The sequence below is a fragment of the Pleurodeles waltl genome, chromosome 6 (assembly GCF_031143425.1).
Source record: "Pleurodeles waltl isolate 20211129_DDA chromosome 6, aPleWal1.hap1.20221129, whole genome shotgun sequence".
NCBI lineage: Eukaryota > Metazoa > Chordata > Amphibia > Caudata > Salamandridae > Pleurodeles > Pleurodeles waltl.
This window is the reverse complement of record NC_090445.1, coordinates 1,605,763,521-1,605,788,389: the sequence shown is the minus strand read 5'-3', so window position 1 is coordinate 1,605,788,389 and position 24,869 is coordinate 1,605,763,521. Positions and strand designations below refer to the sequence as shown.

Genomic DNA, 24,869 nt, shown 5'->3' with positions numbered 1-24,869 from the left:
ATTGCCCGGGTGTTACATGGAAGTTCATATGCAATCATCATTTTGCCATAAATCCCTACCTACTAGTAATAGTAGACAGCGTTTGCACCAAAAAATAACACCACAGGCACCGCAAAGGAGAAATCATTTAATTTCTCATATTTGTGCCCATTTTGCATGTGTGATGCACTGTAGAGCATACACCCAAAGTGAGAAAATGTTAAAGTTCATGTAAGCATAGTACCCTTCCAGTGCAAAACCTAGGCTAAACGTGACTGACACCTTTGCACTATGGTGCTAGACAGCCTGACTGTGTGCCAGTGATAGAGGGAGATCAGCATAGTACCATTTCTTAGTAGATAAGGTGCTTTCCTGCTCTCTCCCGCTCATGCAATAAAGTGCAGCAACCTTGGTTACTGCGATGCTTTGTGACATTTGCAAATCTGGGCCTAAATCACTTGTGCATTTCTTTGATATCTACTTGTCTCTGTAGTTTTCTGTACTGTTTTAAAGTTCAAATCATAGAAATTGCTTAGGCTGGGGATACCGGCTTCTGAATTAGTGGTGGTCCCTGGATTCCAGTAATGATCCAGTGTGGCCGACTAAAGTCAAAAGGTTAAGAACTGCTGATATACAGCATTCATTACTGAGTTACCCAATCCCAAATGGTGTGATGTCCCACATGCACATCAAGAGTTTCAGATTAGAAATTTGCTTTTGATGAGCACCACTTTCCAAAGTGGCATAACCTGAGGAACAGACACCTTCTACTGCAGCGTGATTCGACTATCAGTTGTTTAGAGTCCCGCACAAGTATTTCAAGACAATATCAAGTTTTGTAAAGGCAAGTACCTGTAAACCACAGTGTACGTTCTACAGACACTGCAAACACAAATATTACTGTCCTTAGGCTCCCTTACCTTGCTTTGTCGGGAGAAACAGCTGATGAAATACCTCATGCCAGTTGCTAACACCAAGAAAGCAGCTTCAGTCCCAGTGTTGCTGTTGTGTTGGGCTGTGGAACCCTCACAAACATTGCAAATGCGAATAGGAAGCACTCCAATACAGAAGAGCTTAGGTAGGAACATTTGGCACAGCACATTCACAGATCAGCCTCATTGGCACTCCCTAATTGTCATCCTAATTATCACATTCTCTTCCACACGCAACAGTCACCCAACACAACATCACATTTCATCCTCACACATACCCAACATTGTGAGACTCAAGATACCACTTCCCTTCTACTCTTTCAATATAGAATCCATTCAACTTACCTTTGGGAATGAGAAGGAAGCTATTCATCATAAAGAGTACACATTAAAAAAGGGGTTGTAGGATTAGAGACCATATTTGCCCTTTGTGGGGTATTTAAAGACACAGATTACAGACATCAGTTTTGATTCTTATCATCAGGTCTGCGTCAAGAAAAGGTAAGACTATTTACTAGTGACCCACTTTATCCATCAAACCATCACTTCAATGATTCCATAGAGATGAACACTAACATTATGCAAAGCATACTAAAAGTCAAGGAATGAAGGATGACAGATTAATGGCAGACAATGGTTTTGCTTAAAGATCTCTGGTTTTAAGTAATGTTAGTGCTGAAAAGAATATGGTTAGATACCAATATTCGTTGTAGCATTTGGTGGCGGACTGGGGGGTAAGTAGCTGGGGAGGGGGGGTGCTATGCAAGCTGTTAAATGTAGGTATTAAAATATTTGGGGAATATTAAGCTGTAGAGATAATTATTTAAAGTGAATTATATGGGTGAAAATATGGTGGATTATACCCTGTTCCTCCCATAGTCTGCAGACTGACTCAATGCTGTTAGTTTGAAAATGGGTAGTGTTCCATGGGGGAACATCTATTAACAGAACGAGTCTTAAGCTTGTAGACAAATGTCTGCTCACATGTGAATAAAAGATAGCTTTTTTAACTTTGGGATGGTTCTGCTTAACATGAAAGGTTAACTACCTGGGCACTTCATGGAAAAAGACAGAGTATGGGCACTGACTTGGAGTTCATTATGTGTGCAATATTATTCCCCACTGAAGACCAGAAGTATTATTGAAGGCTTGGTGATGCATTCACCCTTCACTGCAGATTTGCCACAGTTATCTCTAAACACTTCGAGTTCAGTTTTATAAATTAACACAGTTATGGCCAACTAAGCATACCCTTAAAAACTTGGTGGCAATATATAATAGGGGCATAGCACAGAAGAGACATAACATTTCCAATAAAGTATTTACTAAAGTCTATGGTAAGAGTTAGATTATAACATTCCATTATAACTAAATCATACTCCTAGTCACCCGCACAATTTTATCTCTACCTAGAATAAAATCTAAACAACCTTCATGCCTCTGGAGAAGTGAGGAGGACTTTGCTTTTCTGCATTAAAAGCATTTCTGTGAAGAGTCTAAAAGACTGAAGTATTATTATTTCTTTCTGTTGCTATGAAGACCCGTAGACAAAATAGCACTACTGCTATACTTGTCCCCAAATCTCTGCCACTGTGTTCGTTTTATGCTAATATAGAAGTCAAAATCCCGTTCAGAATGTCCCAGAATAGGTCTTTTGGTTTAGCTACTAGGTCTCCAGCTTTTTGATTAGGGTTGCAAACCCAAATAATGTCCCTGGCCCTCATTTCACAGACCTCAATGTTTTTCCTGGAGCAGTTTGATGTACAGCTCTAGGGTAGGAATGTTTAGTGCCATAATTTACTCTGTCATGGTCAGTGACTGGACAGTATGTTGTATTGTCACAAGTGTGTCACTGATCCTCTGTGCTATGTTACTGAATTACTGATGTAATTTCCTAAATTACAGGTGGTTCAGATTAATCTAAGCAACCCGTGTCACTTCTTGTTTTTTTCCCCTCAACTAACAATTTTATAAAGTTTTTGAAATAAAAATTAAAAAAAAAAAGGGAGCTACCATAGTCTCGAGTTTGCCATTTCAAATACAAAATATTGTTCTTGAAGCTTCTAAAAGATGACATTGCAGTATCATAAGTATATAGGAATGGGAAATGATGTTGTTTGGTGGAGATGTTCTAGATTCTTACACCAGCAATCAGGGTAGGGATTGTCAGTTTTTAGCTCAAGTGCAATGTAATGGTCCAAACCCTTAACATTTTCAGAAGAGAGGATCTGAGGTGCAAAAAAAAAAAAAAAAGTGGATGTATATACTCATACGCAACAGTGATTAACCTTTTTTTCTGGGAGGTTCTGTATAAGAGCCTATCGCACATGAAGGAAACATTTCCAACAACTGAGAAAAGATTATATTATATTTACTAGGTTTATTTGATTTACTTACGTGCTGTATTTATTTGAAATAATTGTTTTGGCATCAGTGTTTTAATAAGATTGTACTTTCATTGTATCATTTGGGCTGTAAATGCCAGATGCTAAATAAATACAAAATATATTCAAAGGAGACAAACAAGCTATCGAAGTCTAGCAATTGCAACGTAACAGCGATCAATGTCTAGTATTATGTTGCTAAAATGAGGTCGTGCTGACAAGGAAGACAGAACGGGCAGCCATCCTCTTGTTTTCAAGAACAGCAGATACGAAGAAACGGGAGTGTAAACCACCTCATCAAGTCTGATGGATATGTGACAAGACCAGAAGGTCTTGTTTTTTTTGCACTTTAGATAGTGGGATAACCGTGTCACAAAGTGGGCCCACCTCATAGAATAATAAGGAGGCTTATGTAAAAGTAGATGAGTGTGTAAGAAATGTTGCTTCTAGAGAACAGCTAACGCTCCATACAATCATTTAACAGTTGTTTTTAATTTATCACACTGCATCAATCCTGGAATTCTTCAAGCAAAACCATTCTTTGGCATACTTATTGTTCCGCTTGTATGTGAGTGTATGTTAACATTCTGAGAACATTTAAATGTGTACCACAGAAACATCACAATCAGTTTTTTCTTGTCAGGAGGCTATATTTATGCCCAGGTGGCCCTTATACCAACACTAATGTGCCCCCCCGCAATGTATTTTACATACCAGTTTGTGGAGCTGGAAGAGTTTGATAAATCAACAGATCTGACGAAATATATGTGTATGAGATCAGTGCTTTAAATGGGCCGGTACTGTCCGGTACTGAGTACCGGCACTTTTTTATTTTGAGAGGGAGAGTACCGGCACATCTCAGGAAAAACGTAATACGTTTAATTGGAGAGTACCGGCACTTCTCGGAAACAAGCAGGTACTCTGGCACAGAGTACCTGCACTTTAATTTTTCCATTTCAAGCACTGTATGAGATGAATACAAAAAATCATTTTCATGTAAAAAGTTATAATCATTTATTCATGTGAGGGCACTCACATCTACGCACAGATCTTCATGCATGTAGAAATGATCTACCCTCCTCCACAACCACGATCCAACATTCATCAGGATCTATCCAGTGTTATCTGTGTGCTGTTTCTACAAACTGCCAAGCTGCATTTGCAAAAACTGTACTGTGAAAGACATTAAAAAACTATTTACAAACATGTGTCTGGTTCCATTATAGGTTAACACGGTGCTTTAAGGCTTTCTTGGCAAAAAGTGGCAACGTTATTTGCTTCTGGTGCCTGGCTTGTATTTGCTGAGCCTTATAAAGTGATATACTTACATGGTTTCCTCCTGTTTTAAGTTTTGTCGCATGCCATGGGTGAGATGAGGATCACGTGCCTTCAAAGCAGATGATAGTGATGTTTATTACGTGTTCATATAATAATATTATACCTTGCTGCTTTGTTTTTGTTGATGTCTCTGGCTTCCTAAATCTGTCATAGGGATGATAATGATAGGCGCCATAATAATAATATGGGTAATAGTAAGAAACTCATCTTTCAGCACAAGGCAGCAATTTTCACAGTTCCTGCTTGCCAGTTAATATTTTAGAATGCAAAAAAAATGGGCACTGTCATAAAAAAGAGGGAGAAAACGAACTGCAGCTGAAGACTATTCTGCCAAATGAAGAGTTCTGTACAAAGGAGCATCTCAGCAGATACAGCTGCTGGTTGACAACAACGGATAGTCTAAGCAACGCTACTCTGGGACCTGTGACCATTAAGATGCTACTGGTGAAGTGAGAATGGAGGTGTCCATCGCAGACTGAGAAGGAGAAAGGCACCCACGCAAAGCACTATATAAGCAATCCTGCTGAGAGAGACAACAGTACAAACTAAGCAAGACCTCGGGAAAAGGGCACCAGAACTTAGGATTGAGAAGTCAAAGAAGTGCTCATGCGGCTGGTAAAATGTGCCTTGTGTTAAAGCAGGGTATGTGGAGTGAGGCTTTGTTACAGATTCAGAAAAAAAGTGACTTGAGAAGCAGTGTCCCTGGCAAGCAAAAGCTGCAGGTAAAAATGCCCTCAAGCAGCCGGGCTCCTTTTGATTAAAAAGGACCCTAATAAAGAAATAAAGACAGTTAGAGACAAATCCCAACTCCCTATACCAGAAAATTCAAGCAGGACCGCTATGGTCACCCGACACCTGAAAAAAACAGGCCTGCTACCACTTAGGCAGAGCTGATAGTTAAAAGGTCACACTTAACAAGACAAGAGTGCCTGTGGAGAAGGGGCTGTAGACCATGCACACCTAAAGAGGAGCCTTGAGTTCACCCAGACAGGAGTTCAGGGCAAAGGACCGCTCCAATTAAGCTCTATTATTTACTCATGTTTCCCTCTATGTGCTCCCCTCCCTCAATACAAAAAAACATATCTGAAATGGTCTTCTTGGCCAGGAAAGGGAACTAGCAAAAATACCTTCCCTATCAGGGTGGGTCAACCCTCGACACCTTTGATGGGATTGTGGAGGGAAAAGGAGCAACAGTTCACGAAGGGTTGTGAAGAAAATCTACACTGGCTATGATAGGGCTGCTGGAGAAAACAATGCCGGCATGGATGCTGTGGACAGGGGTGCCAGCGAAAGGTTTGGGTATTTGACACGGCTGTGAGAATTATCAAGCTCTGGAACAGGTAAGGTTGCTCAGGGAAAAGAGAGCCTTGCATCAGTGTGTTTGTGAGGAAAAAGAGCAGTCACTTGGGACCAGGCAGGTCTGATGAGAAAAGGTGTGCCCTGAACATGGAACAAATCTTTGGAAACGGAGGCCAGATGGGGCATTTGATGAATGGCTTCCCAGGTTTATACATCGAGACTTGCTGAGGTGGCTGGCCAGATAGGACAAGTGAAGATACGGTACTTTCCAGGCATGACTACTGGAGAAAGAAACATTTGCCTAGCTAGGCGAAGTGAAGGATGACATCCGTCTGAGCTGATTTTCCAAGCTTGGGCGTGTGTGGTTAGCTGGCATAACTACGTGAGAGAGATATCTTCGCGCAGCTACACCAAGTAGAGGATTACATCCGTCAAAGCTCCTTTTCTAAGCTTAAGAATGCCTGGGTGGCTGTCGCTGCAGTTTAACACTTTTCACTGATGTTCTGCTCATTTCGGGCTGCTAAAGACCTCCAACCACCCAAAGATGCAGGAAACAGTGTTCATCTCCGTCTAGCATCACAGCAGCTGCTTCAAGAGTCCATCCCTGACATAGGGGTCTCAGATGACAGGGGCAGGAACAGTATGTAGGGGTAAATCCATAGCTGGAGGTTCAGGTGCCTGTGCCACCGGACTGGGCTTGCGCTGCTGCTGTTTCTCAGTCAGTTGGTTATAGAGTTCTTTCACAGCATCAGTGCTCTGGGAAACAAGAAGGAAAAAAGTTATAAACTATTCAAAAGACCAGCTGAAGAGCAATGACCAACATATGAAGGTATTCTTAAGAAATAGGGCAAGTAATTGGCGTATTTTGCTATTCCTCACACTTGACAGTATTTTCGTAAGAGACTGGAGACAACCACAGGTGCGAGAAATACATAAGTAAACATAACGGAAAGATCCTAACAAAACCAGCGAGACAAGAAAACGCTGACATAAGAGGAAGACAAATAACTGCAATTCAGAAACAAAGGAGGAGAGGTAGAGGGAAGGAAGTGAAAGGACAGGACACTGCGACAAGGTATAAGGGGAAGGCCGCAAGAGAAGGTTGTGAGTGAGGAATACTGAGTTCAACAGAGAGACAGAAAAGAGAAGATAATTAGCAGCACAGACTCCACAAACAGCGTTCTCGAGCTGTATCCCTGGTCCTGCCAGAGCCAACCGTGCCCCAGATCGAGATTTGTTTTTTTTTTGTAAACAAATTTTACTGAAATTTGAGTTCAGCCTTTACAGGTATATAGAAATGAAAAAAAGAAACGCCGATAGTCCCATGCCACGTGTGGTGAGGATCATCACTGCTATACATCACATAGCATTACATTATTTGCTATCGTATAGACCTGACAATGTTGAAAGCTAACCGAGAGTTACATACTTCAGACATGTCCCCCCTCCCTCGATGGTAATAGCACTTCAGATGTATGTGAGGAGGAGAGAGGAGATGGGCCTGGTGATTCTCTGGCCAAGAACAGATCCAGATATTTGTTGGTACATGGGGTCTGAGGCGCAGACGGGAAAGGCGCTTTATGCACTTCAGAATCCATGCAGATTTAAAACCCATAAATATTTCACTGGGCAGGAAAAAGTGCTGCGGTAAATTATCTCACCGTTAGTATATATCTGACCGTTCGTCAACACTCTGGACAATACGAATAGCAGCCTGAGACGGGGTTAGCGCATAATAAGCTACAAACTCACACCGCAACTGAGCCTGGCTCAGTTTCTGCTGGAGAAGAACCATGTCTCTTCCCTAAGTACGCCTGGGTCATGCTTGGAGCTGGATCTTACAGATGGAGAATTGAGGATACAAAACATTTATGAGAACAAAACATTACTGATAAACAGACGGCCAATGAGAATCAAGTCTTAGAGCATAACAGTGAAGCCCATTAAAGGTGAAACATTACATCCATGATAGATGTAACAAGCACTGACAAAGCTAAGCAGTCTAATGTTGGATGTCAGCGTTTGGCTTTGTCAGTGCTGATTTTGCCATTTATTTTGATAAAATTTTGTTGAAGCTGCAGATTTACTATAAAAAGATGGAGAAAAGCAAAAATATTTGTAGCTCAAAAAGCACACAGTGCCATGATAGTCCATGAAGGAACTACTTTGTGTGAGGATGTGTTTGTGATACAGCAGAATGCAGTCACATACAGTGAAGTTGGATGAAGAGGGCTGGCTGAAATCTCCCATAAGTAAATATACTCTTGTAAGAAATTGGGTTTTTGGCTGGGGGGTGTGGCGGGGTGAGCCCTTCTCAAGCAACAACCAGAATCCCTCTGAGGGTGACCAACAAGAGGTCACTAAATTAACCTGGCCTTAATCCTCTGGTAGCTTGGCACAAGCGCAGTCTGGCTTAATTTAGAGGCAAGGTGTAAGGTATTTATGCAGCACACACACAGTAATAAAGTGAAAACACAGTATAAAAAAAATCTCAGACCAATTTTGAAAAATAGAGTAAAATATAATACATTATTTGACATCAGAACAACAAAAATCCAATTAGTAGAACCTGAGCCATGATTTTTTAAAAACGTTTTTCAAGACATCTAGTGCCTAAGAGATCAGTTCCAACCGCAGACATCTAGTCGTGTAAGACCAGATGGAAATCGAAAGTTATGGCCAACGATGAAGCGCGGTTCAGATACAAGAAGTGGATTGGGCGCGGTCTTGGCTTACCTTTGGACTTAGAAGAATTTTTGAAGTAAAATGTCTCAGAAGTTCAGCATGGCAAGGCAACCGGCGGTGTCTGAGGAGGAGGCGTCGTTGTTGGGGAGTCGTTGGACAAAGTTGCAGTGAAGATTCCTACATTCAGACTTTGTCACTTTTTTGGAGGTTGAAAATCTTCAGGGGGGATAAAGCTAGAGACTGCAGCAGACAAGGCTGTAAGAGGCAGGATACCCTTCAGAAGAGGAGCTGCTAAACAGGACTTGCTGCTATTGTGAAGTCAGGCCGACTAGCAATGCACCTTCTGCAGATTGACAAGCAGGTAGGTCTCAGTCTCCTGCCGGGTCTCAGGACACTTCTTAGTGAAACAAGTTCCAAGTTTTGGATTTTGCCTGTTTGTGCACCTTAAGCACCACTTCCAAGAGTCCAGGAGTGGGCGAGCACTATTTGGAGGCTAGGGCTCACTCTTTGCATGGTCCAGGGGCAGGGTTCAAGTTGTTGGAGCTTTTTTGTGTCCCCTCTAGCTCAGAACGGGAGGCCAGCTCTTGGAGTCACTCTAGCAGTCCTGGGATCAAGCGGCAAGACAGGTCTCTAGGAGCAAGACAAGCCTCTGGTAGCAGCAGGGCTGCCCTCTGAGATACACAGCAGTCCTTCGGGGGGTCCTTTGCAGGTCAAGACCTGTACTGAAGAGTTGGTCTCAGGGTCCAATATTTATACCTGTTGCCAGCCTTTGAAGTGGGAAAAACATCTAGACTTCCCCCCCCATATCTGGTTCTGGAATTTCCTTCCTCCCGTGCCCATGCGCTGAGAAGTCTGGGGTGACAAAGCACTGGTGTCAAGTTCCCTGTCAGTGTGCCTTCGCAGCCCCTTTGAAATGTAATCCTATCAGGGTGGCTCTACCACCACCTACATCCCCTTTGTCCTAATGTCTGGGAGCAATCCAAAAAGTCAAACTGCCAACTACATTTAATCATGTGTCCCAGGACACAGCCAGCAAATGGTTAGAAGAAAATAGTTTTCTAAAAGTGGCATTTTCAGAATTGTGACTTAAAAGCAGACTTTACCATTAAAGAGGATTTTATATTACAATTTGTTGCAAGGACCATGTTTAGTCTATATTTTGGCTTTTCGTTTTAACTTAGCCTTTCTTTTTAATGGTGGGTTACACATGTTTTTCCTAACATGAGATTGTGCTTGATACACAATCATTCCTGGTAGGCAGTGTTGCCCAGTGGTCAACACATTTAGTTCCAAGGCTACACAGTTAGACCGACATGACCTTGTTATCGTCTATGTGTGCCTATAGAAGACAACTCTTTCTCTCCAGGCAAACTAAAGACACTGTACTGCACCTCTAACAGTACAATAAAGATAGTGTTTTGTTATTTAAACAACTTCCATTCCAGGCTTGAAGAGAGGAGCACTTCCTGCTTAGGTTGTCATAGAATTGCTGTGGACTGTGACTGAGTTTCTCTTCTGCGGATTTCAAATTTCTTCCTCAGATGGACGATAGTCATTTTGATAGATGTGAGCAGACTTGCACACTTAAACGGGTGTATTTGTTAATGCACTGAGACCGGCTTCCTGACAGCACATAACCACCAAGGTATGGTGGTTAGATCATTCCAATGGGTCTAGCAGATTGATATTCTCACTATGTTCTCTTTAGTATAGCTAGTGACACATAGGAGTAACATTAGAAACAATGAACATGATTGAACTGTTTGTACTTTTCACCAGTCTAATAATGATTATTACAGCAAAATGTTTAATCTGCTTAATAAATAATAAATGTTTTAAAAATGCATTTTCATATCTTTTCTTGTAGCAAATTGGGTATGCAAAAGTAACGAACAAAAGGATTAGATCTGTTTCCACAAATTCCTTGCGAATCAGAGTGGGCATGTTCGAGTTTACCAATAACATATATTCCAGTGAGAGCTTAGGGGTTTAGATGTGGTACTGTGAGCTAGCCTAACAAATCAACATTTACTGATGATATATGTAGATTAAGAATTGTGAAGTTTGTTGACATCATACACAGACCTACTAAATTCGTAGGAACTATATAATAAATTTGTTAGAGACCAAACATGACTTTTTAACCAGTTACCAAACAAAAGTTATCACTTATTAAATGTAATAAGGGAACCCAATGTTATCCTGTGGAAGAGGTAGGCCCTGCAGTAGTGAAAAACAAATTAAAGAGTTTTTTACTACCAGGCCATGTAAAACTTTAAAGTGCATGTTCATCTTTTTAAATACCATTACAAAAGAGGCATGTCTAAAAAGAACTACCACAGGATGGATAGGGAAAAGGATTTTCCTGTTAGAAAAACCCTCACCCACCAGGGTTACCCACGGCTGGCATTCTTCATCATTGGTTTTCTTCCCGTTCCGCTAAGGAGCGGGGCATGCTACGACCTACAGGATACATAGGAGCACTGATGTATTCTTGCCGAATTATAGGAGGGATAGGAGTGGTGGGGTCTTGGGTGAGTTAAAAATACCTGTCTCCTACCTGTCTCCTAGTAATTCCAATTACTTAATAGATCTCTTGGAGGCGGTATGATTAAAAAGTGCTGCGGAAGTTGGGGATGTCATGTACCTGACTTCCTAGTCTACATGTTTCGGAGCCTAACCCCTAGGCTCCTCTTCAGGACCAAAGTGGACTCCCTGGTTCCACTTCTTGTGAAGCCTCTAAAGAAAGCATAAATAATACATGCTCTGTGATAAGTGCAATTCCCCTAACTAATGTGGTGTCATATGATGATATCTATCGTTTATGGTGCTCATCATCGATACCTGTGGAAATACAAGAGAGGCATAGTTATCATAGCCCCCATTTGTAATGGGCCACTATATATGTTGCTTGTGGGTGTGGTGCCACCTATTTACAAACTGCACCCCACTCATGGGAAACATCACTCTGGAATATCAGGAACGAGAGACCATAGTACTCTCACAATCAACAATACATGACATACTACATTTAATACTGTTAAACATGTAAACATGTGAAACACACCAAACAGCACACACGTGGTGCATGCATAACCTACTCTATAGTGTTTGGACTCTCATATCATAGCTCTTCTGGGAGGGGTGTGTGCTTGTAGTCACACTATAGAATTGGCAAAGTTTTAGAATCAATTCATTTTACCATATCTGTAGCGCAATGTAAACATTGTTCAAAAGGCACTTACTTCCTCAAAGCGACACTCCCGCTCTGTAACTAATGCTCACCTCCTCGGGGTCTGAATCTTGAAAGCTCACATTGGAGCTGAGTTTAAATGTGCAGCAGGCTTTGCATCTTGGCCCGCTAAAGCGTGCAGCACTAGACCGCTAACTTCCCCAAGATGGTGGCCTCCCATGGAACGAAGGGGAGTCCTGCGATGCCCCTAAAAGTAGGTATCTCTTGTGGGTGCCTGTAATTGCATGGAGGTCACTGGGGCTTCATGGGCTTACAGAGGTAGAGAACTGGGGATTCCCATATCATTTTGATAATTATTTGGGAGTTTCTTTCTTGTGTTTAACGAAGAGTTACTTGTTCCCTTCTTACAGTGATGGTGATGTATATGTGAGTGGCTAATACTTATTGATGAGGGTTTGTTCTTTGTGACACTATGGAATGTAAAGGAATGAGATGGACATAGGACCTTTTGTGCTGCCTAGGTGTACCATTCATTTTAGGAGATGTGTATCCGACTAAAGATTAATGTGATGCTAATACTTCGTCATCTGGCTCAAAGGTATGTTCTCATTGAGGCCAATTTGGTGTGTGCATAATTTATAGACCCATCATTGTTCTTTTTCGAACAGTGCAGATTCACAATGAATCTCTTTATGGTGTTCCAGGCTAACATACTGGTAATCCTGCACTGTGTGCGCTTTCTCTTTGAAATGAGTGGACATTTTAGTCGTAGCCCGTCCATTTTTTTAAATACACTGCACCCTGCCCTCATGGCTGTAACTTGTACATTTTATAAAGGCTTGGCAAAAGGGTTACTTTGCTAAGTTGAATTGACAGTTTAAAACTGCACACAAGCTGCAATAGTGGCTTGAGACATGTTTTGAAAGGCTACTTAAGTGGGTGGCACAATAAGTGCTACATGCCCACGTGTAGCATCTAATTTACAGGCCCTGGGTAAATGTTGTACCACTTTACTAATGACGTATGAGTAAATTAATGTGCCACTAAGCTATAGGACAATTTTACAATGTTTTAAGCAGTGAGCATAAGCAGGTTAGCACTGGTTGGCAGTGGTAAAGTACACAGAAACCGAATGCTAACGAAAACTAATTTCAGCATAAAGAGGTGAGTAAGCAAAATGTTTGGAGGGAAGACCACACCAAAGACTGTCATGTCTAACAGTTGTGTATAGTCAGCGCTAACACCAGACTTAAAAGTGCTTTGAGAAAGGCCCAATTATGTTGTTGGCAATACAGACATGCAAAGGCGCTTAGAAATTTAGAAAGCTGTGTGAATTGTCACTCTCAATACTGCAGCACTTGTGGAAGGGAGAGCCGCTTAGCACCCCATTATCCTACAACGGACCCCCTCCCCTAAACCCCTTCCCCATCCAGAGTCTAGTGAAGTGCTTCTCAGAAACTGTGCTTCAGGCCTTTCTGGTATTTAATGTGTTTTCCGCACAATTCTAGTACCCTTAGGACAAGCAGAAGACAGCATAATTGATCCAGGAAAAAGACTATGTTTGTGTTAATAGAACATATATATCTAGCCTATTCCTGTTGTGCTCTGTGCCCAATCCCAGCACAGGGCAGTGAGAGTCTGCTCCTCCTCACTCATCTGTTTGTCAGTTCTATCATGTGTGCCATTCTCAGTCCCATTTAGAGAGACTCAAAAACCCATCTCAGCTGTTTATGCTTCCTCCCTTTTCCCAGAAGACAAAGGGTGGGGTAGAAAGGAGAAGGCTACTCTATAGCACTCACATGCTGCCATACAATACACTGAATTGAAAACATTTGTGTGGTACATGGATTCACTGAATATGCAACTTGTTAAAGTCATCAAGCTTTTATACTGCCATTGACCATAGGCCTTTCCAAATGATGCTATCCAATGGATGTTAATAATTTGTATTACACTGTTGTATTCCTGTATAATTCTCAAAGAAATAATTACTAACCTTTGGAAAGGAAAATGTTACTTACTAAGAAAGAATCTGTTTGAGGCATGTAGTGCTGTAGATTCACATGCTCTGCATACCCCTGCGATCTAGTGTTGCATCCAGAGTTGTTTTTCTTCAAAAAAGCATTTTGAGTCACTGGATTGAGTGACTCCTCCTGTCAGTGATATTGTGCATGAGCACAGACACCTTTGTTAAATTGTCTTCCCGCAGGCCAGTGAAAAATGAGTGTAAGAAAGAAAAGTATAGAAAAAGAGATGTGCACATAAAATGTTAATACATATGTACAAATATATACAAAGATAACGTAACTGCAATGGCCACAAGCGTCCGGGGAGGGAGGGTGCATGCGATTCTACAGAACTACATGCCACAAACAGACGCTTACTGGGTAAGTTAATTTTCCATACAATGGCATGTGTGGCTATAGATACACGTGCTCTGCAAAGACTGTAAATCAGTCCTACCTTAGAAGCGGTGGTTAGCCTGTAGGAGTTGCAGCAGATTAGAAAAGTATACATAGCACAGCCTGACCTACATTAGCCTATTGGCGTGCCAGTAAATCCACACAGTAGTGTTTTTTTTTTCTTTAAGTGTGTGGTGTGGAACACGTAGCTGCCTTACATTTGCCAGCTAAAAGGATGTTTCCTAGAAAAGCCACAGTAGCACCCTTTTTTCTAGTAGAGTGTACTCTAGGGGTAACAGACAAAAGCCTAGCATAACCAGTCTATATACATTTGACTATCCATCTGGCTATGCCTGATTTGGATATTGGGTTACCTTTATGCGGTGGTGAAAAAGCTTTAAAGAGTTGCTTTGTTTTTCTAAAGTCTTTGGTTCTATCAATATAGTACATGAGTGTTCTTTTGACATCTAGGGTGTAAAGGGCTCTTTCAGCAACAGAGTCTGATTGCGGAAAGAAGACTGGTAGTTTAATGGACTGGTTAATGTGAAACTGGGGAAAAAACTTTAGGGAGGCACTTGGGGCTAGTGGGATGAACTACTTTATCCCTATGAATTTTAAAGAAAGGTTCTTCCAAGAGTAGTGGACCTATGAGTCTTTTGAGGACAATGTTCCAGGCTGGGGGTACCCTGGGTGAAATAACATGTTTGAGTGCTTCCATAAAAGCCTTTATGACAGGAATTATAAATAAATAGGCTGTCTGTTTTGCAGATATGCAGCTATAGCTGCAAGATGTAAGTGAATGGAAGTATAAGCGAGATCTGGTTTCTGCAAGTGGAGCAGAGAGCAAACAATTTCTTGTACTGCGGCTTTCAGTGAATTAATTTGTTTAGATTGGCAGTAGCAAACAGAGTTTCCACTTTGCAGCATAACAGGTTCTAGTAGTCGGTCTAAGCCTCTTTGAGAATGTCCACACAGTCTGCGGGCAAGACCAGGCAGCCAAACTATGACTTCAAGAGCCATATCAAATGGAAGAGTGACTTGGGGTCTGGATGCTTGATCTGTCCGTGGTTCTAGGTGAGAATGTCCGGCCTGTTGGGGAGCTTCTTGTGTGAACTAGTGAAAGATCTAGTAGTGCGGTGAACCAAGGCTGACCTGCCCAGGTGACAGCCACACGGTTGATGGTGAGAGATGTTTGCCTGATCTCCGAACCAGAAATGGAATGAGAGGGAGAAGTGGAAAAGGGTAAGCAAATATCCCTGACCAACTCAGCCATAAAGCACTGCCCGTGGATCGATGGTGTGGTTACCAGGAGGCAAAGCTTGGGCGTTTTGCGTTTTCCGCTGTGGTGAAAAGGTCTCTGTGAGGAGTTCCCCACCTTTTGAAGTATGACTAGAGGACTTGCAGGCGGAGTTCCAACTTGTGGACTTGTTGCTGCATCCTCCTGATCAGGTCTGCAAAATCAGTGTCTGTCCCCGGAAGGTATTCTGGCAACAGGTGGATGTGGTGGTGAAGACCCCAATTTCAAATGGTCAGAGAGGTGTGATAGTTGTGAAGACCATGCCCCCCTATTTTTGTAAATAATACAAGGCTGTCATGTTGTCCATCCGGACTATGACAACCTTGTGAGACAGGTGAGGAAGAAAAGATGTCACTGCTAGGAATACTACGTGAAGCTCCAGGTAATTGATGTGTAGGGACTGGTGTTTGGCATCCCAAAGACCTTGAACTGTTAAGTCCTAAGGGTGACCACCCCAACCAGTCCGTGATGTGTCTGTGTTCAAAGTGATGTCAGGAACAGGGTCTAGAAAAGGCCGGCCCTTCAAAAGGTTGTTGGTGGTACACCATTGCAGAGAGCAGTAAGTTTGGTGGTTTAACAACACTAGATCTTCCAAGTGACCCTGTGACTGGGACCACTGGCGAGACAGGCACTGCGATAAAGGACACGTGTAGTCTGGCATGGGAAACAAAGGCAAAGCAGGAATCCATCATCCCCAGCAGATGCATGATGGACCTGACTTGTTTTGCCAAAACTGCGGGAGAAGTGTCTAAAAACTCTGGATGCGGGCTAGATTGGGGTACGCTAACCATAACTCTGTGTTCAACATTGCTCCTAGATAAGGTTGAACCTGAAGTGTCAGGAAGGATAAGTTACTTACCTGTAAATCCTAGTTCTCTTCCAGGGGTATCCTCATCAAAGTCATAAACATTGAATATTCCCGCCCTTGTGCGGGGACCCCGGAGCATATGTAAAATACACACATATAAAGTATGAAATATGCACGAAAAATATATATATACCATTTTTAGTAGACAAATTTTCATACTAAACTCATTTCTACATGTGTAAAACAGCAATGCAGACTATAATCATAAACAGGCTAAAATGCTTTATTTCTATGGAGTTTTTTTTTTTTTTTAAACAATCCTTTTCAAAATTACCATGAGATAAATAATATTTACCAGAGCCCCATAACTGGGCCTAGGGAAATAAGCAGTAGTAACATCAGAGAAAAAGAAGAAAAAAAACTACATTGAAAAAACAATGGAGCATTCTTAGCCAATAGGCTGCATGCAGGTTAACACAGGAGAACCATAAAAATTCTGGCACCGTGCCTTTAAGACCCTGAGCACCTCCAGTATCCCAGCATGCCTCAGGGGTGAAGGAGAGGTGACAGTTGGTTCAGTTAGGTCAGTACTTTTTTACGGTGACAAGCTGTGTAACAGATTAAAAAAATAGTCTGTCCTGCACTTCTAAGAGACGTGCGTCGGGGGAGGAGGGTGGGTTGTTTATGACTTTGATGAGGATACCCCTGGAAGAGAACTAGGATTTACAGGTAAGTAACTTATCCTTCTCTTCCAGGGGATCCTCATCAATAGTCATAAACATTCAATAGATTAGCAAGCCCATCCCTTGACTCTGCGGACTGTCTCATAGAAGTGCCGGAATAGATATGTATCATGCAAACAAATTTCTTAGAGAAGCTTGCCCAACCTGGGCATCTGCTCTTGCATCTGAGTCCAAACAGTAATGTCTAGTAAATGTATGTACAGACTTCCATGTAGCAGCCTTACAAATTTCAGAGATTAGAACATTATTAAGGAGGGCAGCAGTAGCCGCCTTTCCTCTTGTCGAATGTGCCTTAGGTCTAGCAAGTAGTTGTTTGTTAGCCAATTGGTATGCATTAACAATACATGAAACTATCCATCTAGATATGATTTGTTTTGATGCTGCCTCTCCTGTTCTCAAATGACCATAATGTACAAACAAGTGGCTGGAATGTCTAATTAGCTTGGTTTTATCCAGGTAAAATTTTAGCACTCTTTTCAAATCTGCAAAGCTTTCTCCGCCGGAGTCTCCGGATTGGGGAAAAAAGTTGGTAGAGAAATAGTTTGATTGATGTGAAATTCTGACACCACCTTCGGTAGGAATGATGGATGAGTTCGTAGAACCACTCTATTCTCGTGGAAGACTGTGTAAGGTTCTTTGGAGGACAAAGCCTGAATCTCACTGACCCTCCTTGCGGAAGTAATGGCTACCAAAAAAGCCGTCTTCCACGTAAGGTGTTGCAAAGAAGCTTTGTGTATAGGTTCGAAAGGAGGGCCCATAAGTTTTGATAGCACTATGTTCAGCTCCCATGGAGGGGAGGGTTTCCGAATGGGTGGAAAAACATTTTTCAAACCTTCTAAGAAATCCTTGACTACTGGTCTTGTAAAATAGGATTCCTGAGAAGGCGACTTACGATAGGCTGTAATAGCAGATAAGTGTACCTTGATAGAGGATACCTGCAGACCCGATTTTGCCAAATGGAGCAGGTAAGACAGTATGACCTCCTCCTGAGCCAGTATAGGATTCTGACCTTGCTGACGACACCATATATAGAACCTCTTCCATTTGAACGCGTAAGAACACCGCGTAGAAGGTCGTCTGGACTCCTTCAAGATGTTCATGCACTCCTGCGAGAGCCCTAGGTGCCCATACTGCAGGAATTTAGGAGCCATGCTGTCAAGCTCAGAGAGGGTAGGTTGGGGTGAAGTATCCTGCCCCCTAGCCTGCAAAGGAGATCCGGTCTGCACAGCAGCCTCCTGTGAGGTCGTTCCGATAGGTTGAGGAGGTCTGTGTACCAGAACTGACGAGGCCATTGCGGAGCTATCAGAATCATCCTGGTGCTGGATCTGTAAAGTTTGCTGATCACCGCAGGTATGAGGGGGATCGGTGGAAAAGCGTAGAGAAATGTCCCTGACCAGTCGATCAACAGGGCATTCCCTCGAGATCCCGGACGGTAGAACCTGGACGCAAAGTCTGGGCGTTTCCTGTTTACCTCGTCTGCGAAGAGGTCCAATTGAGGCCGACCCCATTGAGCGAAGATGTCTTCGACGACTTCGTCGTTCCGGACCCAATCATGGGCATCCTCAAGGTGTCTGCTCAGGAAGTCCGCCTCCACATTTTGTTGACCTGGTAGGTGAACCGCGGTAAGCGGCATTCCTCTCGCTAGGAGCCAATGCCAGATTGTCTGAGACTCCCGAGATACGGGCAGGGATCTCGTTCCCCCTTGTCTATTCAAATAATACATTGTGGTCGTATTGTCCATTTGTACTAGGAGAGATTCCCCCTGAATCAATGGAAAAAAAGACTTGAGAGCCAGGTGGACTGCTCTGAGCTCCAGCAGGTTGATGTGGTACTCTCTTTCGTTGTCGGACCACAGGGCCTGAGCTTGAAGGGAACCTAGATGAGCTCCCCATCCCTGAAGAGACGCATCAGTTACCAGAGTGTCGGATGGGATTACCTGGTAAAACGGAGCTCCTACTGACAAGTGAGGTCTGTGCATCCACCATTGCTACGACTGCTGTGCTCCTATCAGAAGTCGCACTCTGTCCTCCCAGCGGCCTGTGCTCTGGTTCCAGTTGTTTTCTAACGCCTCTTGGAGAGGCCTCATATGTAGCCTGGCATTCGGGACAATGAAAATGCACGAGGCCATGGAGCACAGTAGAGCTGTCACCTGACGGGCCCGTAGGTGCGTCGGACTTCAGCAGGTCTTGACACTTTCTCTCTATTGATAATAGTCGTTCCTCCAAAGGATACACTCTTTCGAGCTCTGTATCCAGTATCGCTCCCAGGTATTGGAGATTTTGCGTTGGAATCAAGGTAGACTTCTGGTAGTTGACTTGTAGACCTGAAAACACTGAGCACAATGTCCCAATGGTTTCTCTCCTGTTCCGGAGAGGAGGCTTTCAGTAGCCAGTCATCTAGGTATAGGTAAATGAAGATCTTTTGCTTCCTTAGATGTGCAGCTACCACTGCTACGCATTTTGAGAAAACGCAAGGGGCAGATTTCAGGCCGAATGGTAGCACCTTGAACTGATAGTTTTGTGAGGCTATCCGGAAGCGTAGGAATTTCCGATGCTTGGGAATGATCAGGATGTGAAAATACGCATCCTGCAGGTCGATGGAGCACATCCAGTCTCCCTGATGTAGCTGAGGGAAAATCTGGTGAAGAGCCAGCATCCTGAACTTTTGCTTTTTTATGTACTTGTTCAGTAGTCTTAAGTCCAGAATCGGTCTGAAAACTCCTTCTCGACCTTTTTTCGCTACCAGAAAATAACAGGAGTATACCATAACCCCTTTCCTCTGTGCGCAACTGGAACTTTTTCTATTGCTCTTTTCCGTAAACGGGCGTGAGCCTCTTTGCGTAATAGGTTCATGTGAGACAGATTGCATTTGGTTGGTGGCAAGTGAGGAGGAGGTTGTCGGAAAAGAAGAGAGTACCCATTCTCGACAACGTTGAGCACCCATTTGTCTTTTGTTATATCACGCCACTCGTGAATGAACTCTGTGATACTTCCCCCTCACCGGAGTGGTGCACGGTGTTAAGGGAAGCTAGTCCTCATTGTTTTGCTGGAGTTTTGGGTGTGGACTGTTGTGGTCTACTTGACCCTCGGTCCCTCGTGGCCTTACGAGATTGAAAAAGTGGGCGTCCTTGCCTCTGCTGTGGCCTCTGGGACCAATGAGGGGTTTGAACCCTCTGCTGAAAAGGGCGCCTGTCGCAAGGCCTATACCTTCGCCTGAAGTCCTTTTTTCTCTCCAGGCCTACTGCTCTCATGGTATCCACTTCCGTATTCATGCGCGCCATTTCTTCGTCTGTATGGGTACCAAACAGCGAGTTCCCGTTGAACGGAAGATTTAGGATACGCTGCTGCGCTTCCTGCTTCAATCCTGTCAGTCTCAACCAGGAAGACCTTCTTGCACAAACTCCATGTGCGTACCCATGTGCAGCTAAGTCTGCCCCATCTGCCGCTGCGCTGATGACCTGATTGGAGACCAGACATCCCTCTTGAAGGATCTCCTGGAAATCCTGCCTGTCCTCCCTAGGCAATTTGTCTGCGAACCTGCTCAGAGAGTGAATGGTCATATCTGCCTAGGAGCGCAGAAGCGCTGGAGACCTTCATCATCGAAGCCGCCGTGCCACACATTTTCCTCCCCAGAGAGTCTAGATGTCTGCTCTCCTCGTCAGGTGGAACCGTGGAGGATGATGCTACCGAGTGCGTTTTTCGGGCTGAGGCCAATATGACTGAGTCCGGCGGCGGATCCGCCCTGAGAAACAAAGGATCTTGTTCAGGTGCTTTATATTTCTTCAAGATCCTAGCAGGAGCTGATCTGAGGATGGCTGGTGCTAAAAAGGTGTCCATGGTTGGTTGTAACAGACCAGGCACTAGCGGCAGCAACTTTTTCGAAACCGCCCTATGTTGCAGGGTTTCAAAGATGACGAATGAGGAGGTTGAAGGTTCTGGAACCTCTATGTTTAGTTTGTGTGCTCCCCTGAGAAGCACCTCGTTAAAGGTTGTGATGTCGTCCACCGGGGAAACTCTAGCTGGTGGAGAATCCGTTAAGGTGGGGGAGTATTGTCTGACAGAGGACCCCGACGATGACCAAGAGGGAGACCTTCTGTGATGGCGTGACCGTGACCTAGATCGTCTCTGGGAGCGTGACCTGCTCCGAGATGCTGTAGGAGAGCGCCCAGGCCTCGTGGTGGACTGGTGAGAAGCAGAACGAGCCCGTCCTGCCCGCGCTGTTGGTGATGGTGTTCTCTGGAGAGAGGCAGAAGGAGAGTACATCCTCGAATACTGCGAGTCTGGGGAGGCAGTCGGTTTATTAAGGCTCTCCAACCATCTTGGTGACAAATTGATGGGCGAGACATGCCCAGACGATGCAGCTCTCGACCGAGATGAACCACTTCTTATGGAGACCGCCGGAGATGTTGGAGTGGTCTTATCCGCCGGCGGAAGCCGATGCTGTCCCTGTGAGACAGGTAAAACCTGTGTCAACATCGACAGCTGTAACGACGTCGAAGGGAGTGCCGCATGTTGCCCTGGCCTCGACGTCGAGTGCCTCAACGTTGACCGGCGATCCCTTGACCGCGACCTGCTCGCCGTCGTGTGCCTCGCCATCGAGTGGTGGACCGCTGACGGCGGATGTCCTCGTTCTTGCCGCTGAGGCGATTTCGACGTCGCCTTCCTTGACGTCGAGAGGTGCGAGGCCTTCAGCGGCGAATGATCACGCCGGTGATGGCTCGACGTCTATCGGTGGGTTGCCGCCGACGGAGATCTGCCCCTGCGGTGACCATGTTCTCTCGACGCCATATCCTTCGACGTCGGTCGGGTCGCCGTCGATCTATGACGGTGTGATGGTGGCAGCGTCGACGGGGAACAAACAGGTATCTTCCTACCTGCTGACGTCGATCTAGCCTGTCTCTCCTGAGAATGGCTTGTTGGCTGCCTGGGAAGCGAAGAGGACGATGTTTTCTGCCTCTCATGAAGACCATGAAGCCTGATCTTCTCCCTGTCCTTCAGAGTTCTTTTTGACATGTTCTTGCAGTGTTTGCAAGTGTCAGGGCAGTGACTCTGAGGCAAGCACACAATGCAGAGAGTGTGTGGATCTGACTGGGCCTTCTCTTCTTCCCACAGGAAGGGCACTTCACAAAAAGTGAAGGCATTTTTCAGTCAGGAAAAAATTTGCAGACTCAGAAAAAGATGTTAGATGTTGAGTAAAGGTGAAAAAAAAAACGCTGTTCTGAAGTATTTTTCTGAGAAAAACTCAGAAAAACTGAGAGCTCAATGCTCCAGGATCCTCTCAGAAGAAGCCAGAAAAAAGAACTGACCTAACTGTGAACCAACTGTCACCTCTCCTTCACCCCTGAAGCATGGTGGGATACTGGAGGTGCTCAGGGTCTTAAAGGCACGGTGCCAGAATTTATATGGTTCTCCTGTGTGAACCTGCATGCAGCCTATTGGCTAAGAATGCTCCATTGTTTTTTCAATGTAGTTTTTTTCTTCTTTTTCTCTGATGTTACTACTGCTTATTTCCCTAGGCACAGTTATGGGGCTTTGGTAAATATTATTTCTCTTATGGTAATTTTGAAAAGGATTGTTTAAAAAAAAAGAAAACTAAAAAAAGAAAACTCCATAGAAATAAAGCATTTTAGCCTGTATATGATTATAGTCTGCATTGCTGTTTTACACATGTAGATATGAGTTTAGTATGAAAATTTGTCTACTAAAAATGGTATATATATATTTTTCGTGCATATTTCATACTTTATATGTGTGTATTTTACATATGCTCCGGGGTCCACGCACAAGGGCGGGAATATTCAATGTTTATGACTATTGATGAGGACATTGTTAAGGAGGGCAGCAGTAGCCGCTTTTCCCCTTGTGGAATGCGCTTTAGGCCTAGCTAGTAATTGTTTATTAGCCAGTTGGTAAGTATTAACAATACAAGACACTATCCATCTTGATATCGTTCGTTTAGATGCTGCCTCTCCTGTCCTCAAATGACCATAATTTACAAACAAGTGGTTGGAATGTCTAATCGATTTTGTCTTATCCAAATAAAATTTCAGCACTCTTTTCAAGTCTAAGGAGTGCAATGCTTTCTCTGCCGGAGTCTCCGGAAAGAAAGTCGGTAAAGATATAGTCTGATTGATGTGGAATTCTGACACCACCTTCGGATGGAAAGATGGGTGAGTTCGCAGAACCACTCTATTGTCGTGAAAAAACTGTGTACGGTTCTTTGGAAGACAAAGCCTGAATTTCACGGACCCTCCTCGCGGAAGTAATGGCCACCAAAAAAGCCGTCTTCCACGTAAGGTGTTGTAAAGAGGCCTTGTGTATAGGTTCGAAAGGAGGGCCCATAAGTTTTGACAGTACTATGTTCAGTTCCCATGGAGGAGAGGGTCTCTGAATGGGCGGAAAAACTTTTTTCAAACCTTCTAAGAAATCCTTGACTACTGGTTTCGTAAAGAAGGATTCCTGAGAAGGTGACTTACGATAGGCTGTAATGGCAGACAAATGTACCTTAATAGATGATACCTGCAGACCGGACTTTGCCAGATGAAGTAAATAAGACAGTATGACATCCTCCTGAGCCCATATGGGATTCTGCCCTTGTTGACAGCACCATATGTAGAATCTCTTCCACTTAAAAGCGTAAGAACGCCGCGTGGAAGGTCGTTTGGACTCTTTCAAGATGTTCATGCACTCCTGTGAGAGCCCTGTGTCCATACTGCAGGAATTCAGGAGCCATGCTGTTAAGCTCAGAGAGGGTAGGTTGGGATGTAGAATCCTGCCCTCCATCCTCCTCAGAAGATCCGGTCTGCACGGCAGCCTCCTGTGAGGTTTTTCCGAAAGGTTGAGGAGATCTGTGTACCAGAATTGACAGGGCCATTGTGGCGCTATGAGAATCATTCTGGTTCTGGATTTGTAAAGTTTGTTGATCACTGCCGGTATGAGGGGAATCGGTGGAAAGGCGTAGAGAAATATCCCTGACCAGTCGATCGACAGGGCATTCCCTCGAGATCCCGGACGGTAGAACCTGGATGCGAAGTCTGGGCATTTCTTGTTTACTTCGTCTGCGAAGAGATCCAATTGAGGTCGACCCCATTGAGCGAAGATGTCTTCGACGACTTCGCCGTGTAGAACCCAATCGTGTGCGTCCTCTAGGTGTCTGCTCAGGAAATCTGCTTCCACGTTTTGTTGACCTGACAGGTGAATCGCTGTAAGTGACATTCCCCTGGCCAGGAGCCAATGCCATATTGTTTGGGACTCTCGAGAAAGGGGTAGGGATCTCGTTCCCCCCTGTCTGTTCAAATAATACATTGTGGTTGTATTGTCCGTTTGTATTAGGAGAGATTTCCCCTGAATCAAAGGAGTGAAAGACTTGAGAGCCAGATGGACCGCTCTGAGTTCCAGCAGATTGATGTGGTAGTTCTTTTCCTTGTCAGACCACAGGCCCTGAGCCTGAAGGGGACCCAGATGAGCCCCCCATCCCTGAAGAGACGCATCCGTTACCAGAGTGTCGGATGGAACTACCTGGTAAACGGAGCACCTCCTGACAGGTGAGGTCTGTGCATCCACCATTGCAATGACTGGAGTGCCGCTGTTGGTAGCCGCACTCTGTCTTCCCACGTCCTGTCCTTTGGCTCCAGTTGCTCTCCAATGCCTCTTGAAGGGGCCTCATGTGCAGCCTGGCATTTGGGACAATGAAAATGCATGATGCCATAGAGCCCAGCAGCGATGTCACCTGACGGGCCGTAGGTGCGTCGGCTTTTAACAGGTCTTGACACTTCCTGTGTATCGATAATAGTCGTTCCTCCGAAGGATA

At 44.1% G+C, this 24,869-nt stretch overlaps 1 protein-coding gene across 2 annotated transcripts in view; it reads right to left on the bottom strand.

Annotated features, from left to right (window-relative positions):
* Nucleotides 1–4,284: 4,284 nt before the first annotated feature.
* The window catches only part of NELFB (negative elongation factor complex member B), a 147,312-nt gene continuing 126,727 nt past the window's right edge, over nucleotides 4,285–24,869 (bottom strand). For both annotated transcript variants that reach the window (XM_069241469.1, XM_069241470.1), the window contains exon 13: nucleotides 4,285–6,688. In XM_069241469.1, the coding sequence (XP_069097570.1) occupies nucleotides 6,551–6,688 (138 nt within the window). In that variant the 3' untranslated portion in view covers nucleotides 4,285–6,550. The remainder of the gene's footprint in view (nucleotides 6,689–24,869) is intronic.